A 27,522-nucleotide genomic window follows, 5' to 3' on the forward strand; every position below is an offset into this window, starting at 1 on the left:
CTCCTGATTTTCCTTGACAAGTCCTTGGTTCTTAATGAACTGATACTTAATGAACTGATACTAGTCCTTCATTGTTTTAGGATGATGAAGAATCCCCATTTCCCCACTTGTTGTGAGCATTCTTTAGGAGATATGGAAGGGATTAGAAGTATCTTCCTTTGGCCTAAAGAAGTGACTTAATTTGACCCAATGAAACTCTATCCAAAATAGTCAACTAGAGCATAGTAATCCCCCCGGGGACCCATCCCTTCTTATAATCCTTCCTACCCATTTCCCTTGGGGCTCAGCTGGTGAAGAATCCGCCTGCAGTGGAGGAGACCTGGATTCGATCCCTGGGTTGGGAAAATCCCCTCGAGAAGGGAAAGGCTACCCACTTCAGTATCCTGGCCTAGACAGTTCCATGGACTGTGTAGTCCATGGGCTCGAAAAGAGTTGGACTTGACTGAGCAACTTTCACACACACCCACTCTAGCAATTCTTTCTTATTCCCTGAGGTTCTTCTCCCTATCCAAAAAATACATGTTTGAAGATTAAGTTCATTGAAGTCTTATGTGCTGCCCCAACTTGTTATAGCAATATCTCTTGTTACTGGGATGAGGTCAATGATATCACATAGAATTTTGTTGTCCTGTCTTCATCATGCAAGGGAATTAGAATTCTGTTCATCCCCTAACTGTTTCTATGCTTTGAGCAGAAGTGACAACTGACCATGTTGTTTTTGTTCTTTCTGGACCAGCTCATCTCAGATCAGAGTAATAGCTTTCATCTTGCCCTCCAAGACCCCTCATCTCAACACCAGAGGGCTGCTTTTACTTTCCTTGAAGTGAAACTCAGTCAAACCTCCTTCCAGAGGGTTTGGCAGGTCAGTATTAGTCGCTCAGTCATGTCTGACTCTTTGTGACCCCATGGAGTGTAGCCCTCCAGGCTCCTCTGTTCATGGGATTCTCCAGGCAAGAATCCTGGAGTGGGTTGCCATTCCTTTCTCCAGGAAATCTTCCTGACCCAGGGATTGAACCTGGGTCTCTTGCATTGCAGGCAGATTCTTTACTGTTTTAGCCACCAAGGAAGCTGTATAATACAAAAAATTACAGCCCAAAGGTCAAGAAATACAGAATTAGTAATTATTGTGAAGAATCCAACAGTTAATGATGTAAAATTCTAGACAGCATGTACTTTCATATAAGTGTAGGATTATCATATAGAAAACTTGTTCTATTAAAAGTATCCTATAGAAAGGGAAAACTATAAAGAAACAGACTGTGTTAGGGATCTAGTTAAGTGCCCTCCTTTTACAGATTAGAGACTGAGACTCAATAAGTAACTGTTCCAAGACACAACTCAATGGTAGAACCAGGATTGATTCCCGAACTTGACCTCTATTCTGGGCTTTAGTTTACCCTATCTGTGTTCTCTTACTTTATGACTTTATCATATTATTTATTTGCTACATTTTTACTTTAAATGTAAACTTAACATTTACTTTAAATGTAAACTTGGCAGGTCATGAGTATTCAATTGTATGTACACTTTTTGTGATTCTAGTTCTTCCTGCTCCCAAGTCTGTGGAGTTATCCCATGGCAGCAAACATTATACCAAGCTGAGGAGATAAAACTTTTCCCTTAAAATGTTCCATTATATCAGCAGCATGCTCTGAAGCACTGGATTTAGTTGTTAGGCCTATTTGGTCCTACCGGGGTTCTTCAGTTCTACTCTTTGGAACCCATAGGTTTTGAACCACTTTAGATTTATAGTAATCTTGTGGAGATACTTCCAAAACTCTGCCCACTGCTGCTTTCTCACCCGAATGTAAGCTCCATGAAGTCAGGAAGTTTTATTCCCCTAATCTTTTGTAAACTGGTATATTCCATGTTCCTAGACCTGTTGTTGAGTGAATAAATCTCTGCAGTGGCATATTTGCATTTTGGACAAGTAATAATAATAATTCTTTCTAAAGCCTGGAGAAGAAATTCCCGGAGGAATCAGAAGATGGAGTTATGCTACTTGTTAACACTTATCACACAGCTGACTACATTAAGATGCTTTTGAGCAATCTATATGATTCTTGTGGTCACCCTGTTTATGAAGATGGCATGTTTATAAGTTGTTTATTGACAAGAATGGCAGAATCCTTTTGAATTACCATGTCAAGATGTTAAGTATGTAAGATAGCTTGCTCTAATTAAGTAAAAATTGAAAGCAAACTAAAAAGTTTGTGAGAAGTGAATATCCCTTTTATTTTACCTATTAATTTGGTGCAGAGTATGGCTGGGCATGATATATTTTAACAGAAGACATTACACAAAATTTCTATGACATGTAGCAGATAATCTCATTAGAAGGAGAGAAAAGCCCAGGTTGACATGGTTCACCCGGTAGTCTTCTGTTACTGGGTACATTTATACCAAAAAACAAAACAAAACTCCAGTCCTCTAAATCTATCTACATGTCACACTGTGTTTTGATTTTAATGACTTTTAGACCCTCTAGTGGGAAGTAAATATGTAAAATATGTAACTATGTAAAATATCATGTAGGAAACGAGTTGCCAGTCCAGGTTTGATGCACGATGCTGGATGCTTGGGGCTGGTGCACTAGGACAGCCCAGAGGGATGGTATGGGGAGGGAGGAGGGAGGAGGGTTCGGGATTTTTTTTTTTTTTAATAGAATTAAAGATTAAAGAATTAAAAAAAAAAAAGTAAATAAATAAAATAATAAAAGCAATTTTATTGAAAAACATTGGAAATAACATTTTCTGATTGTGAATAATACATGTTGTATTTTACAAAATTTGGAAATAAAAAGGCTAAAGGAGATAAAATCATCTTAAATACCAGTTTTCAGAGGAAATCATTAACATATTGACATATTTCCTTACCTCAGTCAGGGATAGTAGACTTCTGAGTTACTTTTACTCATTTCTTATTTCTGATTTCTGTGGTGGGGACCTCCTTTTAGATCACCGAATCAGAAACCTCTGCGGTCATGTTTGACCTCTGCTTTCACTCATTGCTTTTATCATTTAGCCCTATTGGTCCTACCTCCTTGAGTGCCCCGGGCTCCATTCTCTCTGGTCCAACCCCACTCCCATTGTCCCAGTTTCCCTTCATGTTTTATTTGGGATCCTGTAGCAGCTTCTTGCAGAAGGCAATGACACCCCACTCCAGTACTCTTGCCTGGAAAATCCCATGGACGGAGGAGCCTGGAAGGCTGCAGTCCATGGGATCGCTGAGGGTCTGACACGACTGAGCGACTTCACTTTCACTTTTCACTTTCATGCGTTGGAGGAGGAAATGGCAACCCACTCCAGTGTTCTTGCCTGGAGAATCCCAGGGACGGGGGAGCCTGGTGGGCTGCCGTCTGTGGGGTCGCACAGAGTTGGACACGACTGAAGAGACTTAGCAGCAGCAGCAGCAGCTTTTTACCCAGTCTTCCTGGTCCTGTCATTCCCTCCTCTGAAATATGAACCATTCGAGACTGCCACATTATTTTTTTCTAAATGTTAACCCGATTATGTCCTACTCTTGTTTAAACCCTTTCGGAGGTTCCCACTGCCCTCCTTTTCATGATCTGCCCTCATAACTCCCAGTATCACTCCTTGCCCTTTCTCTCCTCATCTTCTCCTCAGCCATCACCCCAGGCAATTGACCAGCAGTTTCTAGACCGTCCGTTTCTTCCAGAATGCTCACAGTTCTGTTCCTTGTACCTCTGATGCTTCTCCTAACCTCCTTGAAATCTCAAACCTCCTGAAGTCTAAAAAAATGAAAGACATTGCAGTAGTCTGTTTATTATAAATAAGTATTTTGAATGGCATTTTCCTGTTTCTCCTTCAGGGCTTAGCTTGTCCTCACCAACTCTGGGAACCCTTCCTGTTCACAAAGACTAAGTTTCACTACTTTTGTGTTTCCACAATTTGTGACTAGCACTTAGGCGTTGTAAGATTTAGGTCACTAAGTGATCCCAAATATGTTTGTCAGGTGAGAATTTTTGAGAAGCAGATTTTAGATGGATTTTATTTGAACAGTTAATAGTATATGTAGATTGTCTATCCTATGCCAGGCACTTTCTGGTTCCTGTGAATTAGACCTCATTTTTACTTTCATGGAGTTTGTAATCTGACAGTAGAAGATATACACTCAAGAGAAAGCATTGACTAAGCAAGATAATTAAACATGGAGATAAGTAATTTCAAGTAATAAGCCAGTGTGATGTGATGACTTTGAATACAGTAGTATGTTTTCAGATAGACTGAGCTCGTGAAGGCTGTGCTGTTTCACATTTGTCAGTGTATTATGTAAGCACATGCCAGTCATAGATTAGGTTAACACCAATTGGTGGTGAGAGCTATGCATAATTATGGGGCTCAAGGTATTAAGGCTTATTTGAATGAGCAGAGGGCCTTTAATTAAGATTTGAAGGAAACTTGGTAGTATTCAAATAATTGAGTGACTACATAATATAACAGAGGGATGCTGGATCACTCACAGAAGACTTAATGAAATAAACCAATAAACAGAACTTACAAAGGTATATCTCAGTGTAGAGAACATCTTTTAAATGCTTATCATTTACTCATTAATAGAATGGATTTGAGCTTTTCACAGAGGTTGTGTTCAGGTAGAGGTGATCCGTCAGAGGTCAGTGGGGAATTAATTTCCTCTAAAGGAAAGAAGAGCAGCCCAGATGGATTTAGAGACACCTATTGTATTAAGTTTAAGGCAGTTAACTTAGAAGGAATAGCAGTAGGTGCTTAAAGAGAAAATGATCCTAGTGAGAGAAGGAATATCTCTCATAAGAAGTGAGTAGAACAACAGATGATATTCTCTAGAGAAGAGGCATGTAGATGATACGTAGGAATGTTGATTGACCAACCAAAGGGTCTTCATGCTGGATGATTGGAGAAAAAGAAACAGGAAGGAAAAAAAGGTGAAATAATCTAAACTGGAATAGTATGTTTATCTTTTATTTTAGGCATAAATAATATGACAAGTCTTCATTTTTAATCTTCAGAAATGATTGAAGCATAAATGGATTTAGGCTTGACCAGTCAGGAAAACAGCTGTTTTTCTTCGGAGCTGCTACTATTGCCTTTTATGTTGTGGTTGGCATATTGGCAGGCACAGATATTAAATTTTGTGCCACCCAGGGCTAAATATAATTAATTTAGTTTTCTCAGGCTTAAAAGAAAGGGACCTTGGCCTGTTTAAGAGATTAAGTAAGCTTTATTAGAATAACAGTGGGTGGCAAAACAGTTCTTAGTTTACCTGTCATATATTTATACATTATTCTTAGACTTTTCTTGTGCTTATTTTTTACTTCTAGCAAGAACAATTTAGTTTCCGTATTTTAAGTTATGAATGCTTTCTAGAGAAACAGTTAAAGCTTTCCGGTTCAGGAGGTTGTTGTTGTTCAGTCGCTCAGTTGTGTCCGACTCTTTGTGACCTGGACTGCAGCATGCCAGACTTCCCTGTCCTTCACAGTCTCCCGGAGTTTGCTCAAACTCATGTCCGTTGAATCGGTGATGCCATCCAAACATCAGGAGGAAAAGTAGTCAAAGTGGAAACCCCCCTCATGTTTTAGATTTTCTCAAGAAAAATAATGGTTATCTCCTAATCTTCTCATAATACCCTTGAGGCATTAGACAAACATTGCCACTTAAAAAAGAGAAAAATAGAAATGGAAATGTGTGTGATAGGAGTGTAAATAATAAAGGAAAAATACTAAACCACAGAAGTAGATTTATGATTTTCCTCGACATTTTGTCTTTAGCTAATAGGCTTATTTATCCTTATTGATGTAGGGTTTTGATGATTTGAAGTAGAATGTTATTTTATCATTTAACAATTTATTTCAACATTGTGTTTCTAAATGAACCATCTTTCTTTTTTGTCTGAAAGGTGACAGCATTCTTATTATGGTCTGTTTCATAAATACCCACTTACAAATAGATCTCTTCACACCTGGGTATGCCTGTTTGGAGGCAGAGAAGAAATCTTCCCAATGTGAATTACTTCTTGACTTTCAGACATTAAAATGAAATTGCTTAAAATAAAAGGAAAAATAAAAATCTACTTTCTTCAGTGTACATTTGGAAGGTTACAAAAATTGGGTCAAATATTGATATTTGCTTTTTGGTATTTTTGTCTTTTAATTGGCAAGTTAATAGGGCTACATACTTCCTTGGGTGAGATCATTTTCTGTGAGCTTGGGAAGAATCAGTTTATCTGCTTGCCAGTGGACACATGAAAAGTACATCATTGAAACATATGTTTTTTTAAATTTATGAAATGTTTCAGAATACAGAAAATATATGTGATACATTTAATTGTCATCTACTCACTATATAATTGTCAGATCTTTGTGTTTTGTCTTATTTTCCTTAGAACTTTTGTTTTTGTTTTATAAAATAAAGCATTCAAGACATACTTGAAGCGTCTGTCCATTTCGGTCCACAGAGGTAGCCACGTCCTGAGTACAGTGTTTACCATTCCCATCCATTTGCTTACTCTTTAACTACTGCATTATTTATCCCCATACATCATCATATCACTTTGTATGTTTTTAACCCTATACAGATGGTATTTTATAGAACCATGCTTTAGTTTATTATTTTTATTCATTTACAACCAGTCTATTCTGAAGGAGATCAGCCCTGGGTGTTCTTTGGAAGGAATGATGCTAAAGCTGAAACTCCAGTACTTAGGCCACCTCATACGAAGAGTTGACTCATTGGAAAAGACTCTGATGCTGGGAGGGATTGAGGGCAGGAGGAGAAGGGGACGACAGAGGATGAGATGGCTGGATGGCATCACTGACTCGATGGACGTGAGTCTGAGTGAACTCCGGGAGTTGGTGATGGACAGGGAGGCCTGGCGTGCTGCGATTCATGGGGTTGCAAAGAGTCGGACACGACTGAGTGACTGAACTGAACTGAACTGAACCATAAGTTTTAAGATGTATCCATGTTGATTTATATAGCTCTTGGTCCTTTATAGTAATTACTGTGTAGTATTCTATTATATAAATCATGACAGTGTTTATATATCCATTCTTATGTTGATGGACATTTAGACTGTTTCCAAAATTGCAGTTCTGAATAATCTTACCTTGAACATTCTTGCGATTTTGTCCAAGAAGGAAGGTGAGGGAATTTCCCTAGGAGTAGAATTGCTGGGTCATTTATTAACTTTCTGTTGCTCTTAAAACAAACTACCCCAAACCTGCTGGCTTAAAACAATACAAATTTATTATCTTAGTCTTATGGAGATTAGAAGTCTGACATGAATCTCAGTGGGCTAAAATCCAGGTTGACAGAGCTGTTTTCTTATGGAATCTGTATGGGGGAATTCATTTCCTGACTTTTACACATCTAGAGAGTGCACACATTCTTTGGATTGTGGCCTCCTTCCTCTATCTTCAGAGTCAGCAGTACTTTATCTCTCTTATTATTCTACTATCATAGCTCCGTCTAACTGTCTTCTTCTGTCTGTCCTCCACTTTTAAGAAACATGGTGAATACACTGGGGCCCATCTGAATAACACGGGATAATGTCTCTATTTTAAGGTCATTTACTAGGAAACTTAATTCTGTCTGCAACTTTAATTCCTCTTTGTTCTGTAAGGTAATTTATTTACAGGGTCTGGGGATTAGGCCATCTTTGGTGAATGCCATCTCTGGTAAGGCTTTTATTCTGCCTATCACAGTTTATAACTCTCCCACTTCACAAAATAATTTTAAATTGCTCTTCTAAGTGATACGTGTATTTACACTGTCTCTGTATGTGCGTGAGGCTTTTAGTTGTTCCATATACTTACAAACACTAGAGTTTTAAGATTTTAAAATGGTATCCAGTCTGATGGATGTGATTGGTATCTCACTGAGAGTCTTTTCATGGAATTATTGGCTGCTGAAGTTTACTTTCAGTTTATTGCCCGTTTCTTTTCTATTTCTAAATTGTTCTTTTTTGGTTTACTTGGTTTTCTTACTGATTTTTTCTGTGTGATTTATCATTATACTTTTTAAAAGTTTGTTGCACAAAGTTTTAAATTTCAAAGGAGAGAAATTATGTCTTGTTTAAGAAAGAATATCCTACTTGAAGTCATAAAGATACCCCTTTTTATTTTTAAATGTGTAACAGAGCAAATTACACATTTTAATAACTTTCTTTTTAGGTTTGTGTGTTTCTATCCATATTTGTGAAATATACTGATACAAGCAAGTGTGATTTATTGGGTTGGCTCAGTTTTGTATAGGCTACAACTGAGAGCTATATTATTTAAAGACTGATGGATTTATGAAGTGTTTTTTCTAGGAAGTGTTTTTTCACTTTAGAGGTGATCTGGTTCAAACCTGCAGCCCAGAGTGGCAGGGAGTGGCAATTCTACACCTACTTGTATTAACAGAGTGACCTGCATAGATGCCACATTATATTATCTTCATGGCTGAGAAAACTGCCTTACTTACCTTGAAGGGTTTTATTCTACTGGTAGATACTTAACTCTTGGACTGAGTAAATAATGGATACTAATTTACATCCAAGAAAATAAAACAACATTCACAAGGCAGAAATTTTTATGAGACAATGGCATATCACTTTGTTTCTAACTATCCAGGAAAAAAAGGGCAGGATCAGAAGCAAGGAATAATTACCGTGACTGTAGTACTTATTCTTCAGTGATGAGCATGTGAATATAAAAATGACTAGACATCAGTTTTGTTGAGACTCACCAATTTCCCCCAAAGTGCATGGTTTCTTTTAGAAGGCTTCTATCACAAGCATGTCTCTACTGTGGAATTGTGTTCTGAAAGGGAAGCTTCCTTTAGTGAAGTCCCTCGACTTTTCTGTCTAGATACTCACCCACCTCACTATGTGATTCACATACTGCCCTTCCTCCAACTCACTGAACATTTTCACAGTATCACTCAATTCTTAGACACTTTAAGCTCAGGGATAAAATTAAGTGCATTTCTTATGCCCAAAAAAAGCATCTCAAGAATTTTTCACTATTTTTTTTCTTAAAGGAGTGTTGCAGAGGAACTTAAGAGTGAGTGACAGTTGACAGAGCTCTGGTTGCCCAGCAACTGGCAATTTAAATATCTAGGAGCTGATATGATTTACCAGCCTGATAAACAGCAAGGACTTTAATACAGTTTTAAAGACTACTACAGATGTTGCATTGAGCTATTTATATGTGTTGATCTGTCTCAGTTTAATATGTGCAGATATATACGTATGTACATATGCTTATTTTTTCCTCCAGAGGTAGAATATGAAAGAAAAGATTGTATTTCTTCCCCTCTGTGACATTAATAGAAGTTGCCTGCGATAAAATGGTTTGTTTTAGCTCCTTTGTTTTTATTCAGATACTCAGTTTCAGAGAAGGCCTTCTCACTCAGAGGGAATAAGTGTCTTGTGGATTGAGTGCTGTGTTTGTTTTGAGTTCTGAGACTGTATTTATATATTTGGTAACTGTTATCTTATTTTTTGCAGGTTTTGTAATTCTCTTTGTTTTTTTTTTTGAAGGGAAGGAATAATTGCTCTTTATTCTTCCCAGGAATTATAAGGTTTAATAGGTTTGGCTCTGAGTGTGTTAGCTTAATTGATTAGTGTGTTTTACTAATGGGATCAAGAGGCTTGATTTTATCATGAGCCAGTTCGCTCCCTGGAGCAGGTTAGTCTTCATCTTCTTGACCTTCCTGAACCTCAGTGGACATCGTTCATAGGTTCTTCCAAGCAATGATAAAATAGCTACAACCCATCAGTAATAAGAGTATAGAAACCCAAAGGGTCTCCCTCCCTGAGGAGGCGGCCAGCACTGTCATTTTGTATATCAACAACACAGCAGTCTGTACAAAGTCCTACTGTCTTGTCAGGAATACAAGGTGCTACATAAAACACACAACTAACATCCTGTTACTAGTATAGAACTTGAAATAATTTTGAGGATAATTTTAACACTGAATATATTTTATGATACGGGAATTCAAATGTAGATTGTTTCCATCACAGGATAGTTGAAAGACACAGCGAGGTAACTTTAAAATTGTTTCTTAAAACTTTCCAGTTCATTGAGTTAAGGCTTGAGGAGGACCCTTGGGAAAGAAGGACATTTTTGCCAACCATGCATGTTTGATTTAAAATCCAACATCCTAAAGCTGCATACCAGCTGTTTCAGGGTACCTTTCCTTCTACCTCTGATTACAGTGAAAACTCCCTTTCCTGAATTCTTGTAGTGCATATGCTGTCCTGTTCCCTTTAAAAAATTATACTTATTAGGGCTGTGATGTTTCACGATTCTAGGGGCAGTTTGTAACACAGAGGCCCTGACTTTCATAATGATATTTCCCATTTATTGAGCATTGTGCTAAGTATTTTAAATGTATTGTCATTTGTCCCTAGTGATCCTACAAGTAGTTATTAGAGCCAGCATCTTCTTGGTGAGGAAAGTAAGAGTGGTAGAGTAATTTACCCATAAAAATATAGCAAGAAATTGGGAAGGTGGAATTTTCATTATGGTCTGTCAGACTCCAAAGCCAGTTTAGACCATGTTATTCTCTCTGTTTTGTTGTTTCTTAATTGTTTATACATATGTCATTCCTCCAGTTGTTCTCACCCTTTAGCTCACTTAAGCATCATTGTGGGAATTTGTTTAAAATGCCGTTTATGGACTCTTGTTACACAGATTCTGATATTGAAATTTCTAGGTAAGTTCCAAGTATCTTAATCTGTATTTTTAGGGGAGTCCTTAGACAACACCCTAAGAAATCCCTGGTGTGCTATATGTGAGACAGAAATCGTCTGAGCTGCGCCTTCAGCTCTGTACTGAGCATGCACAATAACCCCTCGGTGGTGGTGCTGGTTCAGTCACTCAGTCATGTCCTGTTCTGTGCAACCCCGTGGGCTGTCGTCCTCCAGGTTCCTCTGCCCCTGGGGCTTCCCAGGCAAGAATAGTGGGGTGGGCTGCCATTTCCTCCTCCAGGGCATCTTCTCGACCCAGGGATTGAAACCATGTCTCCTGCATTTCAGGCTGATTCTTTACTGCCAAGCCCCTGGGGAACCCCAAGCCTTGATAAGTACATGCTAAATTCAGTCTCTGTTAAAACTGTTGCTGCTGAGCTAAATATAGCCCAAGGAGTTTTGTAACATGAATCTGGGTGGTATCTTAACTTGAATACAAAGTTTGTGCAAGTTAGAAAAGTCAATATTAATTGGTAGGGTGAAGATAAAAGAACAAGATATCTAATATGATGATTCATTTTTCCTGTCTAACTGTATTCTGGAATTTTAGGGGTATTTGAAAATACTGGTGTGTGTTCTAAGGAAACCTCTGTAGGAAAAGGACATGTATAAGTGAAAAAAGAATGAGAGGGGTGGAATTGAGATAATCTTATGTATAAAATAGAGCTCTTTGGAAGAGGATGAGAAGGACGTAAAAATGGAAGATAGAAGGTTGATTGAATTTGTTAGTAAAAATGGGTTCTTTGGAAAGGGATCAGAGAATAAAATGACCTATTCAATTAGAAGAGGCCTTGGAGAAGCCTACTGGAAAAGAGGATCAAAGATAGCAGGATGGGAATAAAAGGAATCAATGACAACATAGGTGTTGGTTGGGGAAGAGTTCCACGTATTTCACATTTTTTTGAGTGGTCCTGGTAGTCAGGGCTCATCCTGTTTTTCTTCTTGTGTGGATATTCTGCTGTTATCATTTCTTCACCTGAAGTGCTTACCTGTCCATGTATGAAGATGTTTCTTGGTTGGCTCAAAATTGGACTAAACACTAGCAGTAGCTAGAGTCCTGAGTAACATAACCAGTGAAATCCTGCCCAAAATAGAAAGAGAAGCCTTAGGTCAGTTGAAATTCCCAAGATGATTTGTTAAAACAATAGAAAAGTTCTTTGGAGAGGAATTTATATGTACTCAGGGGATATTGGAGAAGGCAATGGCACCCCACTCCAGTACTCTTGCCTGGAAAATCCCATGGATGGAGGAGGCTGGCGGCTGCAGTCCATGAGATCACTAGGAGTCCGACATGACTGAGCGACTTCACTTTCACTTTTCACTTTCATGCATTGGAGAAGGAAATGGCAACCCACTCCAGTGTTCTTGCCTGGAGAATCCCAGGGACGAGGGAGCCCGGTGGGCTGCCGTCTATGGGGTCACAGAGTCGGACACGACTGAAGTGACTTAGCAGCAGCAGTAGCAGCAGGGAATATACTTCATGTTTCTCTTCAAATTTCTACAAAATGATAGTTATTCCTGACTTTATTTTTAGGAACAAAAAAATAGCTGTTTTTTGACATTGTTTTACTTTATGTCAATACCCAAATGATTTTTGAAGTTTATGTATATATATAAAATATTTAGTAATACCAGTGAGAGCTTAGGGTAAACATAGTATGTGCGTGTGTACTAAGCCGCTTCAGTTGTGTCTGACTCCTTGTGACCCTTTGAACTGTGACCCGCCAGGCTCCTCTGTCCATGCAGATTCTCCAGGCAGGAATTCTGGAGTGGGTTGCCATGCCTTCCTCTGGGGATCTTCGAAACTCAGGGATTGAACCCATGTCTCCTGTGGCTCCTGCATTGCAGGCGGATTCGTTATTGCTGAGCCACCGGGGAAGCCCAAACGTGGTATATTCCAAAGCAAATAATAGCGCGGTATTTTTCCTTAGGGTAGACATTTGCCTCCTAAAAGAAAAAAAGCAAAGAAAGGAAAAAAGTTTTAGTAATTAGATCCCTATTGTAAGCCTAGTGGAGTGCGAAAGATTAACAGCTGCGTTGCAGGGTGAGAGGCACCGTGTGTCACTGTTTTCTCCTGGGATGGAACTCAGCCTGAAGTAAAACACAGTTTCTATACTAATAATGATAATAATAGCCGGCATTTTTAAGCACCTACTCCATACCAATTACTTTGCATTTATTTTTTGTCCAAGCCTCACAGTGACCTGGTAAGTTAAATAATTCATGTTTAAGCAACTGAGGCTCAGAAAGGTTAATTGACTACCAGATCACCCAGCTAGTGAGACATCTTACATGGGCACTTTGCTGCATGAAGCGATTTTCAGATCTTTAGTAGATAGATTGCAAGATTAAAAAAAAAATCACAGAAAAAATTTAAATGTATTCAGTATTGAAGTTTGAAAGAAAGAACCATGTCGATCTAAATTGCACTGATGGATAAAGGTCTTTTGTATTTGGCTTGCTGATCATGACCCATGCCTCCACACTGGCAGGGTAGTAGGCTGCGAGCCAGGTTCTTTTAAGCACGCTTGATCAGGCAAGTTTTCTGCAGGGAAGGTTATAGTGTATAGATCACAAAGCCTTCCTGCTGCACAGGTATCAGAGGTTATCTGTTGCAAGTTCCTTCACTTCAACTATTACTTCCTTTTCTCAATTCTATTTTAGACTTTGGTCTCCTGTGTATTTACAAGTAGACAACGCTTTTTTTTAACAGCCTCTTTGCCATGACTAAGAGGAGGCTTGTATATCCTGCAGTTTCCAGGCATTGTGATTCTCATTTTAAACTCACACTGATGATAATGGTAGCTGTGACTTAGTATTCCCTATTGTCCAAGAAGGGAAGTTGTAAGTAGGGGCCTTCAAAGGTGATCTCATAGAAATCAGTGCAAGAAGGATTTTGATGAAATGGTCTTCATAGAAGCTGTTTGAGATATGATTTGGGTGCTGGATACCCTGGGGCTAAGCCGTGTGGTTTTAAACTCAATGCTTACTAAGAAAAGGTCTATGTTTATTAGTACAGGCTCTGAAGTTGGCAGAATTTCTTCTTATAAAATGAATTATCCAGCACACCATTTCTGATTGTGTTATATATATTTTTAGATACTACCATTGTGTTATATTTATAGTATAGGCTACTGAATGCTATTTTAAATATGCAAAATGTATACATAACTAACCTTCCAAAATACATTCCATGCTCTGTGTTACACCCTGCAGTGTAGCCTGTGCTTAAATGGTTCTCCTAAAAAGTCTTAGAAGAGAACTTACTATTTGCTTTCAAATTAGCACAGAGAGTGTATGTTTGCTGTGTGGCCCTCCAGTGGCCGTTTTGTTCTTATCTGTACTCTGAGAGTGTCTGTCAACTAGTTTTCCAGTCCCCAGAGTCCACAGGGTCCCAAGGGTCCTATTGTTTAAGACAACTTAAGTGTGGTCATTAGTGTTATTTTTCAATCCTGCTTCTGCTACTGAAGTTGAAGTGGAACGAGTATCCTTAAATCTCTATATCTCATTCTCCTGTCTCTTGATGAATACTAGTTCGATTATTTTGATGCAGTTGTGAATTTGTAGAACTTGTAGAACTTGTCTAATTAATAAATGAATTTCCTCAGGCTGAGAAAAACCTTAAACAAATAAGGTGGGAAGCTGAAACTTTCCAGAGATCTGAGAAATCACTTCAGTTCAAAACCCTTAATAATGACCTTATCTAGGACAACATAATTCATAGGCAAATTTGTTTTGGGGTGTCTGCTGTCTTAGCCTGATTCATGAAGACCCACACCTTGTCTGGGTCTACTCTTTCTAAATGGTGGTTCATGCTCCAGAGTATTTTTATTTCTTTCATTGATATAAGTCAAAGGACTGTGTTCTAGTCCTTCAGAACTTTATACTAACAAATTGGATAAATGGTTCTGCCCCCAAAGGTAGGCAAGTGAAGTTTTATTGGTTTAGCCCTTTTCCTTTAATAATTTATTGTGTTCCTATACGTACCAGGCGGGTGGTAGATGTGGGGACTGCAGAGATGGGATAGTGCAATCCCTGAACCGAGGACTGTAGTCTCATGATGAATAAAAGTATGTCACTAGTATACGAGGTGCTCTTATTATCTGACATAGGGGGTGTTATACAGTTATGGTACAAGACACAGTGGGAACATAGATGAGGAAGCTGACCATTTACTTGGAGTGATTGGTTAAAATTTCTCACTTGAACATGGCTTTAAAGAATTTGAGCTGGGAGGTAGAGAAGAGATGATAGTATTTTGCAGGGAAGGAGGCACAAAAGCATGGAAATGTGAACAATACTATACAGAAAGAACTAAGCCCATGGTCATCGTATGTGTTTAAGTATAGCCACATAGATGCTTATCCAGGTGTTCATTCTGATTTCTCAATGCCTCTGCCTCAGCAGTAGTTGACAGCGTTGAATATCACCCTAGGAATAATGACAGATCATCTGGAACCATAGGAGTTATGTGTGAGGAAAAGAAGGAAGGAGAGAAATCGGGGTGAGAGGAAATAAATTATGATGGAACTTGAATGCCAACTGAGGAGTTTATAGGTCGCCACATTTTATTTACTAATTAATTCATTCAGACATTCCTTGGAGGCAAGGATACCAGACAGAAGGCTAGATAAAGAATGTAATCAATTCTTTTATCAAGAATAAATAATTACTTGAGCCAAGGCAGTACTCATTGAAAGGGAAAGGAGAGCCCAGATACAAAAGATGCTTTTAAGACATCAGGGTTCTGGCTTTGATGACTATCTTTGGGAAATGTGAGAAGTAAAGAATTGAAAATTTTCATCGTGGGTAACAGAGTATCTGGTATGTACACAATTAAGAGTTTGTTGAATTGAGTAGAATGTTAAGAGTGATTTTTCTAGCATTTTTCTCCAAAAGATGAAATTATGGCAGAATATTTGATTTTGAGGTATAAGATAGACACTGCAGGTCTGATGAACCTCCTCATGAGCTCAGTGCCCCATACAGTGGGTGCTATAAATTGAGTCGGCCCATGAAGCTGAGGGCTTGGGGCTAATGGCTCCATCACAGAAGAGAAGGACTTGCAAATAAGTGTGAATGATTTTGTAGACTGAACTCTGCACTACAACTTGCCCTAAGTCTGAGAAAAATATTTTAGAGACACAGTTCTTATTAGTTACATAGACTACAAAATCATTCCACTTCTTCCTAATACCAATTGCCCAAAAGAAAAAAAAAAAAAACTATAATAAGAAGCTTAGGTTATAGTTTTAAAAATCAAAATAAAGATTATGGTAGGAAGATGAAATCTTAGTCAAATCTGAAAGCTTATATTGTGAGAATTCCTGTAGACATTTATTGTAACTATTTATCATCATTGGTTGTTGAGTTCAGTCTGTTCAATGACTAGGTAAGTTCTTAAGTAAAGATCTGCAACTCAGTGAGTCAGTACTGAAATTGTGAGACTAGGTAGATAGAGTCTTGATATTCAAGCAGCTTTGCTAGAACAGCCTGTGATTCCCTGTGATGCAACAGAGAGGAGTGGGCTAAAAGGCAGAAGGTCAGCCCTCCCATTTGTCATCTGCATGTCTGTGAACAAATTCTCAAAACTTCTCTAAGCGTCAAATTCTTCATCTATAAAATGGGGATAAAAATGGCTTAGTATACTCCAGGGCTGTTGTGAAGATCAGAGGAAATAATCCTTGTGCAAATTTTGTGTGATCTGTAAAGCTCTGCTAACTTGCCCATTATAGAACATTATGGAAAGCAGGTGGAATAGTTTGAGGATCTATGGAACCACCTCCACAATAATGTTACTGATAAGCACAGTGTGGGCTGGGTCAGTGTAATGTGTTAATGCCCTCTTTCCCTGGCTGCACAGGCAGGCTAAAGCATTGCAAGATGTCATCCCCTTGGGCTGTTGCCCTGTGCTCTATCCCAGGATAATAGCACGGATATATTTGCAGGCAGCTGACCAACTTGTAGTCAGAGATGTCTTCTTTGAAGCAGACTCTTAACTCCCTATTGTGGATCCAGGTCCCTCAAGGAATATGGTGGTGGTGGTTTAGCCGCTAAGTTGTGTCCGACTCTTGCGACCCCATTGACTGTAGCCTGCCAGTCTCCTCTGGGATGGGATTCTCCAGGCAAGAATACTGGAGTGGCTTGCCATTTCCTTCTCCAGGGGATCTTCCCAACCCGGAATTGAACCCGGGTCTCCTGCATTGCAGGCAGATTCTTTACCAACTGAGCTACCAGGGAAGCCCTCAAGGAATATAGTTGACCGAAAATAACCATTCTTGGCTGTCAATAGGGAAAAGGTTTATAGCAGCAATTTTGCTCTTGCTGTGCTTATATTAATTATCTCCTTAAGTGTGCATATATACGTGTGTGTATACATTTTTTACAGCATGGACAAATTAAGGTGCTAGTTAATTGAAACTATTACTTGAAGGCAGTAGTTCTGTATCGGCTTTAATAATCTGTATTCACAAATAATCAGCATAACTTTATTCTTTTTTTTTCACTTATCTACTCACATGAAGGTCAGTTTCCTATTATTTGTAGTTCAGACTTATTGTAAGAATGACTAATATTGTAGGGGAAAACCTCCCTATTCTAAGAAATAGTCTGTTTCTCTGCAGTCCATTTAGATAAAGAAACTTGGGAAGATTTAAGAATAAATTGTTCTTTTTCATTGACAAATATTCCCCCACTGGCACTTCTTTCTTTTCCAGGCAACTAAAAATAGTCTTAATTTGTGCCAAATTCTGAATCAATTTTGTCCCTAAAATGTGTGAATAGGACTACTCATCCACTGATCTTGTTGTCCATGAGTAGAGGGAAGTGTATGGAGGCTCTGATGCACACACACAGACACACACACCCCATATGCATATACGTGTAGAGTACCCATATCCCTGAAATATTTTAGGAGAGCTCTTTAAATGGCCATATTTCAGTTATGCAGCTATAGTTACTGTGGTAACTTTGGTTTAATGTGGCTCGTCGGAAATGCAGATATCATAAGTGGAAACTAGTATGTATCAACATAGAAATGCATGTTAATTTTCTTTTAACAGTGTTTAGATAGCAAAGCTTTCATAATGTTAGAAGAATATGTAATGACTAGGCAGTTATTAAAAAGGTTGAATGGCACAGAGAGTAGCTTACATTTTTGAAAGGTATTTAATGATGGTATTTTGGAAACCAAATTCATATTTCCACTTGAGATTCACTTTGCACCTTAAGGCCAGAGCTTTGAACATAAAATTGTACAGTTATGTATTGATACAATTATGTATTGATAAATGGCCATGGACAGTTGTCATATGTGTTTGTGGAAATAAATGGCAGAAGTGTGTAGAAATAGAAACATCTTTTCAATCTTAGATTTTGGGACAAGTAGCAAAACTTTGGCTTTGCATGTATGTTTAACTTTTGGAAATTATTGGTTAAATTGAGTTTTATTTGAAGTATACAAGTATCAATTGTACAAAGTGGCATTATAGATTTAAAATAATTTTTTTTAAAACACAGAGTAACTATGCCTTTGAAGGAAAGTACCTTCCAATGCTGCTTCACTTACAGTCTCTTAAAGTTTCCTGTCCCTTGCTTTTTGTTATTTTTTATTTGAAATCAAACTGTGCTATTGAGAATCAAGAATGTATCTAGAGCATTTTAAAATATTTTAGATTGCAATGTAAAAAAACTAAAATGTCAAAAATCTCAAAGTCCACAGTCATCAATTTTAGGTAGTCTATAAATTCAGATTTCACTCAATTTTAACTTTCACTTTGCTTCATTACCTTTTAATTATGAAGCATATGACATCTCAATTTTCTCACCTATAAGGATAGCGAAGGGAGTTATAGGTATCCATTAGCATGGTTGATGCAAAAATAATGTAAAACATGGTACTATGTCTAAAAGTACTTTGTAACTAAAGAACTATACAAATGGTGTCATTGCATTAAAAATATAATACTGACATCTTTTTATTTGGAAGCCACTGTCTATTTGCTGATACAGAAATCAAATTTTTTGCTCTTCATTTTTCATCTTTTTTTGTAGAAATACTGCTTTCTCATCAACCTGGAAATTAAGATTCTTTAAATGATGCTGATAAAGTAGCACATCAGTATAAATTTTTGAAGGAGATTTATGAAAATATGCATTTTATTGTTTCTAAATCATAATGTATATCCAGCATGAATGATGTGGTAAGAATTAGCCTGTTAGAATTGATTACACTACCTATTTTTAATAACTATCATACTTCTATTTTGAGACCATTTGAAGTATTATAGGTATTCTTAGTGATGTTATATGATTCTTCAAGGGAAATATGTATTTATATCTGCTTTATACATTTGGACAAAAATAGTAATAACACTTTCACAATACTGATTGGAAAACGAGTCACAATAAATATGTTGGATTTTCAAGATAAAAAGATGTACGGTTTTCAGAGTTACAGCATACTGTCTATAAAAATAGTGCAATTGGGATATACTATTTTAGTAAGAAACTCATTAAGTACAACTTTAAGAGCTTCTTTTTCCTCTTGATTTTTTAAACTTTGAAATTCCAGTAAGCTGTTGGGAAAATGTCCTTCCTATTGCTCTTTGCTGCAATGTCTAGAAGTGAGAGTATATTCAAATTAAAAACAGAAAGTCCCTTAAATTCCTCTCAAGAGGTCCATCCTGTAAGTGCCACTCCTGGAAAGACTATGATTATTATTACTTTTGGCTGGAACAAGATTGCAAAAGGCTTCAAGAAGAAATGGAAATGGTAGTGAGAATTTTCTGTCACCCTTGTAGTTTACAGTGTATTTGTTACACTTCTTTTTAGTCTATTACAGTGTTTTTGGCAAGAAGTCCTTACCTTTAGAAGGAAATCTGTAACAGTAATAATTAAGAATACTGTATAATGAGATACTGATTATAATTAAAATTAAAATTTAATTAACATTTAAAAATTCCTGTAATAATGATAACAACAAATTAGTTATAATTGTAAATAAGAAACTAATTATAATTACATGGAGTGCTTTTCAGGCTTCCCAGGTGACTCAGTGGTAAATAATCCGCCTGCCAACGCAGGAGACTCAGGTTCAATCCTGGGTTGGGAATATCCCTTGGAGAAAGGAGTGACAATCCACTCTAGTATTCTTACTTGGGGAATCCCATGGACAGAGAAGCCTGGTGGACTATATAGTTCATGGGGTCGCAAAAGAGTCGGACTTGACTTAGCGACTAAACAACAATAACATGAAGTGCTTTTCACGTATTCCTTCCACATCTATTATTTTATTTTAGAGTTTGAATATTTTTTGGTTTGGTAAATTTGCTCTTTTATAAATGAAGACTTAAGAAACCTGGGAGGTTGATGTGTGAACCTCAGAGACTCTCCGTCGAGCTGTGGCTGAACTGAAACTCAAGGCTGGTCCTCTTATGTTTCTTTTCCTGTTGGCTTGACGTAATGTGTATAATACACAGGCATTTTTCTTACATTCTAGGTTCCGCCTAGACCAGCTTCTCGTGGACCAGCATTGCCAGCTAAGTGAAGGCTGTGAGTCTGCATCTCGGCCCATCAATCCTTCTCCTTATTCCCATGATGAGTTCACCAGTGCGGTCCGGTCAGTCTGGTTGCTTTTTAAACTTTAAACAAATTTAGTATGAAAGATGTTTTGTCTTGCTTCAAGTTAAACAATTTAAATTGTGAAATGACTTTTTTTTCCTGATGAAGTTTGGTCAATATAATGAATTTTGAACTGTGTTCTATAGCCCATCCTCTATTACATAACCAGCTTGCAGTCCAGGCAATTAATTTCATTTGCTTTGTTATCTGAGCAGTAGACTTTAATCTTCTGCTGCAAATGTAACATTTGGGGTGAATTGTATGAAGTTATAAACATTTATTAAATATGACGTAGGCATCTAAGTCTACATCCATAGTCTTCTGACCAAATACCTGTCTGAATGCTTTTTAAATGGTGTCGTGGGCTTTGCACGTCAGCTTGTGAATTTACTCCTCTTCCATCTCTGTGACACACAGGAAGGATATTTTTCTTCCCCACCCTTCTTTGCTGCCACTCCTGTTTCCTATATACATATTTAATTATAATCTCAACACCTGCTTCCTCTGAGCCAGTTAATGTGTGGCTCATGTAGTGTTGTGATCAGCACAGCCAACACCCATTTCTCCAGGAACAGGGTGTCACTTTTGGAACAAACACGATCCAAATCTTCAGAGTGATGGAATAGCTTCAGATATCACATGTTAAACATAGACAAATTTAAAAAGAATTTTCTGTTTGGATCATTATGGGAGTATTTATTTCTGTGTATTCTTTAAAAATATTTCAACATATTGGTATCCTTCAGTTATCCAACTCCTGAGGTTGAAGATAGTATAATATTTTACTCAGTTTATAAAGGGAAATCTTTTGCCAAGATTTTCAGTCTGTGGAGGGCTGGCCACACCCAGATCAGCTGCTCTAGAATTTCAGTGTCTCATCAGGCTTCCCCACATCCCCAGCAAGTTGCCAGTTTCTGTGTTGAATTTGGATCTAGAAATTATTGGAGAGCTAACTGTATTTGTTCATTCTAAATGATGTAGTAAAGATATTCCAGAATCTTTAGTCACAGTCATGATTTATAATTGGCATTATTATCTGAATAAGAGATGAAGTTACCTAGGCTTCTTATATCTGAGTCCCTGTAGCTCAGGGGTTCTCAAACTTCAGCATCAGTGGGAGGGCTTATTAAAATGAAGCCACTTCCCCATTTTTTTTTTTTTTTTGATTCAGGTCTTAGGTGTGTCCCAGGAATTGCAGTATTTACAGGTTTCTCTAGGTGATGCTGCTGCTGCCTGGGACTACACTTTTCGAAGCACCGGTCTAGCCTGCTATGCCTGTTCCTTCCTCCACCTCTGCCTGCTCCCCACGCACTCTTGGCCCCACACCCCTACCCTCTCAGGCAGCCCTCTGTGTGACCTGCATTACTTATCACAATTAAGTATAGAATTACAGTCCTTTCTATTGAGTTGAACTTAAAACGATATTTGCATCTTATATATGTGTGTATTACCTTTAAAATATGTATCACAGTAAGTCCCCTACATATGAACGAGTTCCATTCCAAGAGTGCCTTTGTTCAGTTTGTTAGTAAGTCCAACAAAGTTAGCCTAGGTACCCAACTAACACAATCAGTTGTATGGTACTGTACTGTAATAAGTTTATAATACTTTTCACACAAATAAGATGCATGAAAAGTACAACATTTTTAATCTTACAGGACAGTACCTTAGGCATACAGGGACCGGCACACATATCACATCTTTAAGGTTCGTATGTAGGGGACTTACTGTACGTATATTTTCTCTGTCAATGGGAGTATATATATTTATTTATATATAAATTTAATGTTCCAAAATTAGCATAATTTAAAAGAAACATTTAATTTAGAAATGCCATAGTCAAACTTTTTTTTCTTGTGGTAGAATGTGCTGGAATCATTAAAAAACATACTGAAAGAAGTAGGAACAAATTGGCTAGGTACAGATGTGGCAGAAAACTTACTCCGTTTCTTCAAGTTACTGTTTAGAATTTATACAGGGAGTGCCCTTAATTCTTAAGACCAGAAACTATACTTTTTATATATTTTTATAAAATTGCCTATGTCTCTTTATTCTCTACTCATCTTCCCTGTGTCTTCTCCACATTGTTTGTTTACCTCCCACTTTTACTTCACAGAGAATGACAGGCCAGATAGAACCATGAGAAAGTAGTTTTGTTATTTCTACCTGAATTTGTAATCTTGAAATGGACACAAAATACAGATCTCATTAAGGCTAATGAAGGAAGAAACTATATGGGAACTTTTTGGATCCAAATTATAATTAAAATCAACTTATAAAATTTAACTTTTAAATAGTTATTGGATTCACTTATTTTCTCTTTTTTTATTGAAGTATAGTTGATGTGCAATATTATGTAAGCTATAGGTGTGCAATATAGTGGTTCACAATTTTTAAAGATTACTTTCCATTTATAGTTGTAAAATATTGGCTACATTCCCCATGTTGTTTAATATATACTTGTAGCTTATTTTATATATGACGAGTTGTATCTGTATATTGCCTCTCTCCCCTTTCCTCTCCCTCATGGTAATCACTAGTTTTTTCTCTGTAAGTCTGTTTCTTTCTGGTTACATTCACTAGTTTGTTGTACTTTTTAGATCCCACATGTAAGTGATATTATACAGTATTTGTTTCTTTAACTTATTTCACTCAGCATAATTCTCTTAATGTCCATTCATGTTTTGCAAATGGCAGAATTTAAAACTGGACCCTCTTATTTTTAACGTGAAACACACAATCCTGTTAGAACACTATTGTAAGCCGTTAGATTCCCAGTTTAGCCGGTCAAGGCCTGTTTAAAGGTATATACTTGGCAATGAATGAATACAGAAATATTTTGATCACCTTATTTGAAAAGGAGAATTGATACAATGTAATAAATATTTAAAAATTTCACCTGGTTAAAAAAAAGTGGAACAAATGGCAGGAAGACAAACAGGTGAGAAATTCTATGGTGATGCTTTAATGTGATCTATGGACATCTTAGGTCATTTCTCAGGTATGTCTGTATTACATCTAATTTCATTCTAAAAGTAATGAGTTTTTATTGAGAGATCAGTGTAAGGGTTATTCCACTCTTAATTTTCTCATCTGATGTGTGGAACAGAATGTGGGAGTGACATTTTTGTTGTTGAGGTAACTGCTTAAGAGGTAAAGTATATTGGGCAAAAAAGCTATAGAAACGAAGTGTACATGTAAGGAACAGATGGTCAGAAGTAACATTTACTAAACTTTGTGAGGTAAAAGAGAAAAGGAAAACAGATGAATGCATGCACCTAACTTTTGAAAGAGAAAAAATACATATTATTAAAGGAGTTTAGGGTTAAATAGAAATCTTACTGTCTGTGCAGCATAGACTGTTGTTTGTGTAAGAAGGGGATGTGAATCCATGTTTTAAGGTGTGTATAGAGAAGGAGTGAGTAGCATGCAAATTCAGCTTCTTATGCTCAATTTGTAGCATTATATAAAGACTCAGAGTTCCTATATGTAAATGTAATATATAATAAGATGATCAAATATACTGGACTCCTTTTCAAAAAAACAAAGTAAAATAATACCAAATACTTGGATTAATCCTACAGATACCTAACATAGCTTACTATTGGTAATATTTGACAACTGAAATCAGCATACCCTTCCCCCAAGAGTACTGATTTTGTAATATGAAAATGTCCTTTGAGGCTGCTATTTCGCTGAGGAGGTTATTGCCAGTCATGATAATTGTTCAGTTAGAAGAAGAGTGGATGATAAATGAGACAGTCACCAAGTGAAGCTCATTTGACTTTAGAGTCATTAAAATTTTTCTTATGGACTTTCTTTCTTATCAATACATCTGGTCTGCTGAGAGCAGCATTATACAGAGGTCTTAATCAGTTATGTTTGGAAAGTTCTTATGAATGAACTCTAAATTGAAGAAAGTCATAGCAAATGGATCAGGCGGTGGGAATCTTTTCTGTTTATTCCAAATACAAACTGCGATCAGAGAGACCTGAAATGCACTTTGCATTTATATAAAGGAAAATGTTCTAGCTACAAACATTAAAACATTCTTCAGCTACTATTAGCCTGTATCTCACGGTGCCATATATATTCTACTGGTGAGAAGTAACCTAATTGTTTGACTTAGAAAAAGTGTTTTTCTCACATCTCCTTAAAAAAAAAAACCTGTCTAAAAAGAATTAAATTGGTCTTATGCAATCACCATCCATTTATTTTGCTTTTGTTCTGTAAAGGGCTCTAAGGAGTTATTGTACACCAGAAAAATAGTCTCACTCCAGTTGTTCCAGAAATTCTTTATTGTATTTCAGATAAAGTATTTCTGTTTGTCTTGAAAATTCGTTCTGGGATGGTGTAAGTCTTATTTTCCTCAGGTATTGACAAACTTCTCATAGAAGTTCTCTGCTGCTGCTGCTGCTGCTAAGTTGCTTCAGTCATGACTGACTCTGTGCGACCCCATAGACGGCAGCCCACCAGGCTCCCCCGTCCCTGGGATTCTCCAGGCAAGAACACTGGAGTGGGTTGCCATTTCCTTCTCCAATGCAGGAAAGTGAAAAGTGAAAGTGAAGGTGCTCATTCGTGTCTGACTCTGTGCAACCCCATAGACAACAGCCCACCAGGCTCTCCCGTCCATGGGATTTTCCAGGCAAGAGTACTATCAAGTACTAAATATTACTGTCTCAATCATATACTCAGTCAAACAATAAATACTGATTTCTGAATATGGAATACACTGATTTTTATTTTAATCTTGCTTCCCCAATAATGTTCTACGTTAGAGCACTGGGCATTGCTTTTGGAATCTGAGGAATCTGAATGGAGAAAAGACTACCTGCATGAGACTGGCAGCTAGCTGATGCAATTAAGACAGTCATTCATTCAAAACGTACTATGCATGTATTTGGGCTTCCCTGATAGCTCAGTTGGTAAAGAATCGCCTGCAATGAAGGAGACCCCACTTTGATTCCTGGGTTGGGAAGATCCGCTGGAGAGGGAATAGGCTACCCACTCCAGTATTCTTGGGCTTCCCTTGTGGCTCAGATTGTAAAGAATCCACCTGCAATGCGGGAGACCTGGGTTTGATCCCTGGGTTGGGAAGATCCCCTGGAAAACGGAAGGGCTACCCACTTCAGTATTCTGGCCTAGAGAATTCCATGGACTGTATAGTCCCTGGCATCGCAAAGAGTCGGACACGACTGAGTGACTTTCACTCACCCTCTCATACATGTATTTTGTACTAAGCAGTGTGCTATTCAGTGGGGACACAAACAGTACTAAAATCATGGTTTCTACCCTTATGGACAGACCCTTTAGTAAGAGAGACAGAAGTGTAAATAGTTTTGGTCCATTCAGTGTGTTAAGTATTTTAATAATTATAGGAACAGAAGTTAATTTCTTCTGTATAGCAGTCTGTATGACATTTCTGGTAATTTATTTTTATCAGGATTGCCAAAATTCAGAAGGGAAGACTTTAGGGCTCATCTAACCTAGAGTTTTCCAAACATGTCAGGTAATAAATATCATCTGATGTTCTTGTCAAAAATACAGGTTCTCTGACCACTCCCCCCAGCACTGTTAAAAAAAAAAAAAAAAGACATGCTAAGCTATAGCTCACTTATTTTGCTTTCTGATACATAAAAACCTAGTACTGTTGAAAACTAGAGGAAGTAATAATTTGTAATGAAATTCTGAAATTCTAGATCTTAATCTTAATGTTTTCTCTGCTAGTAAGACATTCAGTTTTTACGTGGAGATGAACCAAAGAGATTCTTATAGGTAGAATACATTTTTTTCTTCCTCAGAACAAATTTCTAATTATTTAACCCAGATCAAATTTTTAGAATGATCCCAAGGTGATAGAAAACATGATTTGAGTCTGAACATTTTTAAGAGTAAATAAATTAGGCTGTATGAGCTCTGGAGTGATTCCAGTGTGACTTTTAATTTTGATGAGTTGAATGTATATAATGTAATTTTGATGAAAATCCACCCAAAGAAATTTTCCAGACATAGAACACAATAGGCATCATGCCCCCTGGGATTTCATAATGTTGTGGCTTCATGGGCTTCTCGGTGAGTCTGGTTGGCAGAGTTACTATAGTAACTGTATTCCTAAGTCCTGTAATTTTAGTTTTCAAAGCCAATTGCATATAGGTGGCTCATTTCTGTTTTCTCCACCATTGTGGGAACACTTATAACAACTATCCACCTTATTGAGAGAGACCTGGCTATTTATACAAACTAAAGGTTTGTGGAAAGATCTTATATTCTATTAATATTCCTTTTCTTTTTTTCTGTGGCAAACCTTAGGCAAAAATTAGTTGAGTTTTACTTTCATGCCTCTATTTTGCTAAACAGCTGAGTTCTCTTATAGAAATGTAGAGTAGATATAATTAATGATCAAAAAGTTCTTTGAAATAAAAAAATCTTATGGAAATGCTAAGTAGTATAAACAATTTGAGGGCAAGCATTAATAAAAGCTTCACTGCAAGCATTTTTAAAGAGCACTAATAAAAGCTTCACGGTTCAATTAATACAGCACAACATTGGGTTTTCTAGAAGCATATGGGGCCCAGAAGGCCTGCCCCTGTTTTTAAAATTTACGAAGTCTTTAATGATTCACCACTTTTACTCCAGTGCATTACCCACTGTGGTGCCATTTAGTCATTAAGTAGGAAACTAAAACCAGGACAAAGCTACAAACAAATATCATAATGTCCAAGTGGGTACGTTTTTCTTCAATTTGTTCACAATGAGTTACCATAAAAAATGAATGGCAAATGAAATAGAGTTGTAGACAAATCAAGGTTATGGCTTCCCCAGATGCATCTGATCAGTTGGCTTTTTAATGAAATACAGGCTAAATCTTATTACAGTAATCTTGATTTAACTAAAATAATTTCAGGCTCCCAGCTAATTATCTATTTCAAGTAGTGTTCAAAAAAATATTCTAAGATAATGAAATAAAATTTTCCCTTGAAGTTTGTTGTAAGAGAATTTGATCACAGAGTATAGTATAAGAGAGAAATAATTCATGTTAAATTTTATTAAATATTGTTTTATTTTTTTTAATCACTGCAACTTCACAGTTAAGTGACTCATTCTTGTACTATTGCTAAATCTAAACTTCTCAGTATGGGATTTTCTTGGTTCTTTTTATCCTGC

General features: G+C 37.2%; 1 protein-coding gene across 12 annotated transcripts in view; it reads left to right on the top strand.

Annotated features, from left to right (window-relative positions):
- Positions 1 to 27,522, top strand: part of HDAC9 (histone deacetylase 9) — a 1,049,156-nt gene that overhangs the window by 61,823 nt on the left and 959,811 nt on the right. For all 12 annotated transcript variants that reach the window (XM_070787186.1, XM_070787187.1, XM_070787178.1 and 9 more), the window contains exon 2: positions 20,237 to 20,356. In XM_070787186.1, coding sequence (XP_070643287.1) covers positions 20,332 to 20,356 — 25 coding nt within the window. In that variant the 5' untranslated portion in view covers positions 20,237 to 20,331. The remainder of the gene's footprint in view (positions 1 to 20,236; positions 20,357 to 27,522) is intronic.

Source organism: Bos indicus, chromosome 4 (genome assembly GCF_029378745.1).
Source record: "Bos indicus isolate NIAB-ARS_2022 breed Sahiwal x Tharparkar chromosome 4, NIAB-ARS_B.indTharparkar_mat_pri_1.0, whole genome shotgun sequence".
Taxonomy (NCBI): Eukaryota; Metazoa; Chordata; class Mammalia; order Artiodactyla; family Bovidae; genus Bos; species Bos indicus.